General features: G+C 59.5%; 3 protein-coding genes across 3 annotated transcripts in view; all 3 read right to left on the bottom strand.

Moving 5' to 3' along the window:
- Nucleotides 1–488: 488 nt before the first annotated feature.
- SDRG_14395 (hypothetical protein) lies at nucleotides 489–3,792 on the bottom strand. Its single transcript, XM_008620519.1, has 3 exons — nucleotides 3,761–3,792; nucleotides 3,529–3,632; nucleotides 489–3,475 (listed from the first exon to the last, which is right to left on the bottom strand). The coding sequence occupies exons 2-3, from the start codon at nucleotides 3,625–3,627 to the stop codon at nucleotides 554–556; spliced, it is 3,021 nt and encodes a 1,006-aa protein (XP_008618741.1). The 5' UTR covers nucleotides 3,628–3,632; nucleotides 3,761–3,792; the 3' UTR covers nucleotides 489–553.
- A 621-nt stretch (nucleotides 3,793–4,413) lies between these two features.
- Nucleotides 4,414–5,895, bottom strand: SDRG_14396 (hypothetical protein). The gene has a single exon (XM_008620520.1). It carries the CDS (start codon nucleotides 5,886–5,888, stop codon nucleotides 4,536–4,538), a length of 1,353 nt encoding a protein of 450 aa, XP_008618742.1. The 5' UTR covers nucleotides 5,889–5,895; the 3' UTR covers nucleotides 4,414–4,535.
- A 466-nt stretch (nucleotides 5,896–6,361) lies between these two features.
- The window catches only part of SDRG_14397 (hypothetical protein), a 2,827-nt gene continuing 1,616 nt past the window's right edge, over nucleotides 6,362–7,572 (bottom strand). Inside the window, exons 6-10 of the mRNA XM_008620521.1 lie at nucleotides 7,228–7,570; nucleotides 6,847–7,180; nucleotides 6,647–6,795; nucleotides 6,552–6,601; nucleotides 6,362–6,502 (exon numbers count right to left, since the gene is read on the bottom strand). Coding sequence (XP_008618743.1) covers nucleotides 6,454–6,502; nucleotides 6,552–6,601; nucleotides 6,647–6,795; nucleotides 6,847–7,180; nucleotides 7,228–7,570 — 925 coding nt within the window. The 3' untranslated portion in view covers nucleotides 6,362–6,453. The remainder of the gene's footprint in view (nucleotides 6,503–6,551; nucleotides 6,602–6,646; nucleotides 6,796–6,846; nucleotides 7,181–7,227; nucleotides 7,571–7,572) is intronic.

Below are 7,572 nucleotides of genomic sequence, written 5' to 3' on the forward strand. Positions count from 1 at the left end.
AACGTCTCGGCAGCAAATAGCATCACCTTGATAGCGCTGGTGTCGAGCAAATCGCCATGCCGCGTTATATGGGGAACCCTTGACATGCACCTGATAGCTGCACCTGATATACACCTGGTAAATATGGCAGTGTTGGACTATTTATGGCTTTTGCCAGAAATAATCAGGAAATGGCGCGCTGCTCCCGCTGTAGACTTCGGCCGTCGATGAAACGTAGCGCCCCGTGCCCTCTGATGTGTTTAATACCACTGGACCAAGTCTTGGCGATTTCGTTTTCGATGACGTTCCTGCGGTCGCACAGCCTTGCCTGCGTGGCGGCATTGCTTTGCCCGCGACACGATTGGCTGATAAGATCAATAAAGTGGCCAATTAGAGACCGAAGCAGGTTTTGATTGACGAACCTGAGCTCCAGCCTGAGCTCCAGCGACGTTGATGTTCGCGCTGCCTACTAGTACCGCGGTGCAAGCTGCGATGCGAGAGGTCTCGAGTGTATACAGAGCAAAGAGAAATGTATGGACTAGGCTAGGATGTTGTTGCTATGACTAAACACTGCTTACGCCTTCTTGAGCATAATGTTGAGCTGGTTGAAGAGCGATTCTTCGTGGACCTTGTCGATCGAGTCCTGCATCGCCTGGAGCGTCGCGACAAGCGTCGCGTGCGTCTCACCCGAGAACGCGTCGATTTGGTCAAAGCACTTGAGGATCGGGTACGCCGACGTCTGGTTGACCTTGCCGATGCGCGTGAACACCTCGATCATGAGGTCGCGGCCCTCCTGCGTCAAGACTGTGCGCTCGCGGATCTGCGTCAAGCCACGCGCGAGCGTGCGCGAGTGGTGCGTCTGGTTGATGTTGAAGTACGGCTGCGCCATGAGCGCGCGGACCTGCGTCGCAAAGTCCGAGACGCTCAGCGACGAGATCGACGCAATGTAGCTCTCGAGCATCTCGGGCGTCGCCGACCACTCGGCCGCAATGCGCTCCTGGACCGCCGCCCGGCCCTCGTACGACTCCATCTCCATGAGCTTGTGGAACGCCGCCTCCTTGTCGGTGACGAACGTCGCCTTGTTGAGCATCTCGAGCGCGAGCGAAGGCGTGTCGACGACCACTTCGGACGGCAAGAGCGTCGGCAGCACAAGGGGCTTGGCGCCCGCGACGACAAGCGTGAGCAAGTGGCGCTTCAAGGCACGCTGGAGGAGCTGGTCCTTGTGCGGGCCCGGCACGGACGCGTTGATGAGCTCGTGGAGCTTAGCAACGATCGTCGATGCGTGCGCCGACCAGATCGACTGCAGGAGCGCGGTCGTCGCCGTAGCAATGTGGTCGTAGTGGTGGCTCAGATCAGCGCGCGACGTGATCGCGTTCTTCTCGTTCAGAATGAGCGCGCGCACGGCCGGGTTGAGGTCCTCCGCAAAGAGGATCGACGCGTGGAGCTCGGCAAACGCGGGCGAAATGACCACGTCCGACTCGCCCCGCACGAGCGCTTCGATCACACGCGCCTTCTCGGCGTCCGCGACCGCGCGGTACGCAAAGTACTTGTTGACAGCATCCGGGTCCGTGTTGGCCTGCTGGACGAGCGAGTCGCTCGACACGTTGAGCGGCTTGATCGTGCCAAAGAACGACCACTCGCGCGCGAACGAGAGGTAGTCGGGCTTGGTCGCCACGTCGCTCAAGACGATCTCGCCCGACGCCTCCTTGAGCAAGTAGACGCCTTCGCGCACGGCCTGGCCGTCCGTGATGAGCGCATAGTCGATCGGGACCTCCCACGGGCCGGCCACGTCCGTGCCGTCGAAGCGCTCAAAGCCCGTCTGCGTCATCTTGACCGTGTACGTCTGGGCGTCGGCGTCGTAGAAGGTCGAGTACGCGACCTCCGGGTGGTCCGGGCGCTTGAGCCAGAGGCGCGAAAAGTTGTGCAAGTCGAGGCCCGAGACCTCTTCCATGCAGCCAAACCAGTCGGCCGTCGTCGCGTTGCCGTAGAGGTACTTGGTGTAGTACTTGTCGAGCGCGACGTTGAACTGCTTGTAGCCGAGGATGAGCTCCACCATGCGCACAATCTCGGGCGCCTTCTGGTACGTGACCGCCGACACAAGCTCCTGCGTCTGGTTGAAGCCTTCGGGCTCGACGCTGAGGCACGTCGCGGCCTTATCGAGCGCGATCGGACCGGTCGCCGGCGTAAACATGCGCGCGACGTCGCCGAGGCGGTGGTACTCCTGGCCAAAGATCGCGGCGTGGCGCTTGCGCTCCATGTGCACGGTCACGGCTTCGTTGAGCCAGATCTCGAACGGCGACTGGCCCGTGACCTCGCTGCCGTTGATGTTGTGGTAGTACTCGTGCACCTTGACGCGCTCCATGTACTCGTACGACATGTCGCCCATGCGGCACGTCGGGCACAAGCACGAGCTCACGATCGTGGTGTTGCCGACGTTCTCCATACCACCGTAGTTGGAGTTCTCCATACCGATCTCGCGGTAGATCTGGCCCGTGTACTTGTAGCCCGTCTTGGTCCAGACCGAGAGGAGCTGCTTGAGCTCGGCGCGGACGTCGGCCAAGCGCGCCGCGTCCTCGGGCGAGAGCTCGACCGGCGCCGGCGCCTCTTCCTCCGTGCCAATGCACAAGGGAGCGGCCTTGGCCTTGAGCGCTTCGCGTTCGTTGAGGAGCGCGTAGATGGCCTTGCGCTCTTCGCAGTGGTCCGTGGCCTCGGGGCCCAAGCTCATCATGACCCAGAGAATCGAGTCGTGGAGCATCTGCACCGAGAGCTTGGCATCCTCGGGTTCGACCGACTGGGGGAACGCGAGGAGCTCGAGCAGCGTCGTGTCGCCGTCCGGGAACTCGAGCGTGCGGCGGTAGGTCACGTACGTGCCGACGCCCAAGAAGAAGAGGTACGGCGCCATGTTGACCGTGTGGTTGTGGTACTTAAGAGCGTGGCGCGACGCATCTTCGTGGCCCAAGACCTCGACCGCCTCGTGGTACACGGGCTTGCCGTCCGGCGTCGAAAAGCCGGGCGCGAGGTCGCCGTTTGTGATGATGTTGGTGTAGTTCTTGTCGGCGACGATCGTCGTCGTGTAGTACGCCTTGGCGTCCATCGTGTCGATGCACGGCACGATGCGCTGGAAGCCGTACTGCTGGCACTGCGTGATGATCGTGCGCGGGCAGCCTTCGGGTGTAAAGTCGTAGTACAGGCCCTCCAAGATGTTCTCGGTCGGACGCGCAATCGACTCGGTCAGAATCACAAACTCGTCGCCCGTCTGGACCGGCGTGTCGAGCTCGATGACCAAGAAGTGGTCGACCGTGTCGACAGTGTACGACAGCGGCGCGGCCGAGCCAAAGCTGGCCACGTGCGAGACAAAGTCACGCGTCTCGCCCAACGGCGTGAACGCGTGGAGACGCTCGACGCGCGTGATCTCGAGCGCCTTCGAATTGAGCTTGAGCACCGTCTTGGGCTCAGCGCCCGTGTACTTGAGCGTCGTCTGGAGCACGACGCGGACCTAGCCAAGATAATGCTGAGCGCTTTGTTGGGTTTAGGCAGCAAGCAACATACTTCCTTCTCGGTCACGTCAAAGACCATGTCGAAGTGGAGCGGCTTGGTCTCGAGCGGCTCGAAGTCATGGCGCGTGTAGCGAAATTTCTTGGAGGCCATGTCGTCTACGCACGGAAGCGCAGCATGAGACACCATGTTCTCGTCGGAAGCATGGCCATGCTCGTCGTCCTACGCGCCAGCATGGACCGTCCATGGGCGCGCAAGCGACGGGCAGGCAGAGTTGACGTCGTACCTGTGGCTTTCGAGAGCGATGGCAAATTGCGGAGTGGGCCCACGGAAGTCACCCTTTCGAAAACGTTTCCGGACGATCCATCCGGATACCGTGCCTTGTATCGACGTCCATCGTCCCACTCTCTCAAGCCGGCTGTTTGGATTGTACGTACGTGTACGTATTGACTTGGATTTGTATTGTAATGTACGACCGTACCGTACAAAAAGCCGACTGTTTACTCTTAGAAAGGCCACAGCTTGGAGGAGCGTGAAAACGCATCGGCACTTTCACGTGATTTAATTGTCGTCAATACAAATACCAAATGAAAGGCTGTCATAAAATAAATAAAGTGGATTGCAGTTCGGAGCCACTGGTCATCCTAGGGCTGGGGCTGGTGACGGATCCAAGTCCCAGCGTCCGCGCCTTTCTTTCGAGTTCGTTTGAAGTTCAATTTGGGACGAGACTCGAAACGTCTTGAGGTTTGTATGCGTGACACGAACGACGGGTTAGTAGACGCAGCAAACGAACGAAGCCGGCAATGGCCCACGACACCGCTGGTCGAATTAATTAGTCGGGTGCATCTCCGGACCAAGCCAGCAGATATCGCAGCTTCACAAGTGAGCAGAGTGCGTGATGACGCATCGGTCCGAGGCTGTGCTCGAGCGAACTCAGAGTGGTTTGCACCCAATCTTGTTAAAACGTTAACGCGCCTATGAGGCTCCTTGGGCCGTCGCGAGTACGTTCACGTCATGAAAGGGGTTTATACTTAAGGATGTCTTTTCTAAAGCATCTATCTCTACACAGTACCATACATGGTGCGTCGTGGATTTGCCAGTGGTAGCTGTTTGCGCGGTGCTGGCGGTCCGGCCGCCGTGACGACGAGGATTGTGCCGGCAATGACAATGCCGCTGCCGAGGCACGTGACGGCGCCTGGGACAGTCGCAACACCCGCGGCGACGCCAAATAGCGCGGCCAAAATCGGTTGCAATAGCATCGTGATCGACACGACGAGCGGGTCAAAGTACGCGAGGACGCGGATGAAACCCATGCGCCCGCCAAAGTCGCAGACGGCGACGAGGTAAAACTCAATTGGAAGCCGGTCGAGTTGCCAATTCGCCCAGCCGAAGAGACCGATTGACGCGTCGTGCGAGAACTCGTAGGTCTCGCCAAGGCACCACATCGTCGGGAGGAGGAGGAGACACACGACGGTCGAATGGCAGAGCATAAAGAGCATGAACGGCATGCGCTCGCTGATGACTTTGGCCTGCACGAGGTACACGACAGCTCCGATCGCGCCGAGGAACGCGCCGGCATCGCCAAGCAGGCTCGGCCCGACAATGTCCGAGTTGGCGAGCGGCGCGCCCGTCGAGTCCATCGCCGTCACAATGCTGCCGGCAATACCCACAAGCGTCCCAAAACCTTCGGCAAACGCCACGACGTCGCCGCAGAGCGCTCGGTAGATCACAAGAAGGAGCGAGTGGCAGTTGTTGAGCACGTACACGTGGGCGATCGATGTGTGTGCGAGCGCCCAGTTGAACGACGAGTTCCAGAGCGTGAAGCCCGCCGCGCAAATCAGAATCCGGCGCGCCGTGTCTCTCGGTTGTTCCATGTGCAGCCACGTGCCGCGCTGGACGAGCGATTGCACTAGAACGATGAGCGCGAGGACCATGGCGCTGCCGCTGACCTTCCAAAAGAGCTTGAGCACGGGCGAGACGTCCTTCTCGAGGTCGAACGCAATGCCGAGCGACGAGACCGACGCGAAGGACGAGAGGAGGGTCGCAATCCCAATGCACTTGTTGGCGGTCGCTGCCTTGTGCGCGGCAGCGTCGTCGCGCTTCTTGTCCGCGAGCAGAACCCACTGGTCTTGCGGCACGTGATTCATGAGAAATAGGCGGCTCGTGAGCGTCTCGAGCGACGACCGCTCCTTGAGCGTCAATTCGTCAAACGGCTCGTCAATCTGCGCGGCGTTCGGCGACGCTTCGCTCGTCTTGTCGTACTTGGCGAGGAGCCGCGTCTCGACCGACTCAAAGTCCTCGGGCCCGGGCTCATGCTCGTCAAAGTGGTCCCAGTATGGGTCCATCGGGGCCTCCATGCGTCGTGACTGGCTCATGCGCTCTTGATAAATGAGCTCTGAGGACGAGAGAGGCATGGCGCGCGTATTCTCGCCTCATCGACACGCACCGTTTGACCAGATGGACGGTATCCGGAAACTTGATAGTGTGTTTTTGATAGCGTAAAATACGATACACTTTGTTTTTTTGGACGCCGTATCGTATTTTCCCCAAGACACATCTCCAGGCCATGAAGCCTGAGTTGTTGCCGCGATCCTGTCCTAGCTGCACCAAGGTGCTTAACAACGTCGTCGGGTCGCGCATTAGCTACGTACGGTAACGAGTCCAACTGCCACGTACGGTGTACTAGTACGCGAGGGCCATTAGGGCAGACCCGCGCATAGACGGCGCACGTCTTGCGACCGCGTCGGCAGTATCGTGACCGAGTCGGCAGTATCGCGACCGAGACGACTCCAGAGCTTTCTACTCGACGCTGTGCGCCTTGGGTGGGTTCATCGGTAGCTGTTGTCGTCGCTGGCTCTGAACTGTCGATCGAAATGATCGTGGTTATGCCACCACCAGGTCCGTGCTTATGCACCCAAACATTCCACTGTCATAAGCATGTCAGTCAAGTAACTACTACTTCTCGGGACTGTTGAGTAACTACTTCTCGAGACTGTTGAGATCGACCAAGTGGCGCATTGTAGGGCGCCTAGTAACCGTATCCTAAGCCACCATCTAGAAAAAGCGCAAGCACTCACCCGTGGGGACAGTTCCAAGGCTGGTCCAGCACCGCGAGCTGCGTCACAATCTAGTCCACTTCGTCGATCGCGTTCAACATCGTTGGGCGGAATACCTTGAGCATCTCTTCCTTGTGCAGCGCGGTCCCAATCATAACGGCGCTCCGGCACGCGCGCGAGGCAAACATGGACGTGACTTTGGGCAGGCGCAGCGTCTGCGCTTGGTGCGGCGCCTCCATCAAGAGCGACGCCAGCTCCCGAACGTCTAGCGCCAAGCAATAGCAAATTCAAGTCGATGCGGTGGTGGTGGTAGTACCTGCGAGGCCAAACGTCGTGTGCTTGCTGAACGGCAGCGCCGTGAGATGCAGCTTTTGCGTCACGGGCGCCGCGTGGTTGACAGAGAAGTGAAAGCCCTGCTTCTCAAAGATCGGCATGTGCTCGAGGATCGTCATCTCTTCGACGGCCGTCACTTCCAAGCGCAGCGGGCGGACCAGCGGCTGCTGGTGCAGTACGGTGGACTTTTGCAGCGTCTCGAACCGGAACTTTTCATCACTTGCGTGCTGGTCAATGATGTACAGGTCCCGGCCACAACGCGCAATGATAAATCCCAAGTTGAACTGCCCCACAATGTCCATGCGCAAGAAATCGTCCTACGTCCGTGTTTCGAACTCAAGTTTGCATCCTTGCAGTGGAGTACCTTGGTCAGAGTTCGCTGGAGGCGCGCGGTCGCCGCTACTTCGTCTTCGCTCTCGATGCTACTGACGCCGTCCCCAGTGTACACCAGCGCATCGAGCTCGCTTTGTCGTTGGAAATACCGCTGGCGTTGGGCGCGGATGTCGGCCATCGACATGCGACCAACACACGGCGGGAACGACTTGAGTGGCAACGACTCGCGGCGCTTGGGCTTCGTCGGTGGCGTCGCAGCAGGCGACTGCGTCGGGGTCGGGCGCGCACCGGTGCTCTCACGGCGCGGCGGCTTGGCAGACGTTGGTGTCGTCAAGAGCGAAAACTTTGCAGGGACTGGCGCTTTGGGCGGAGGGCT

Source organism: Saprolegnia diclina (genome assembly GCF_000281045.1).
Source record: "Saprolegnia diclina VS20 unplaced genomic scaffold supercont1.71, whole genome shotgun sequence".
NCBI lineage: Eukaryota > Oomycota > Saprolegniomycetes > Saprolegniales > Saprolegniaceae > Saprolegnia > Saprolegnia diclina.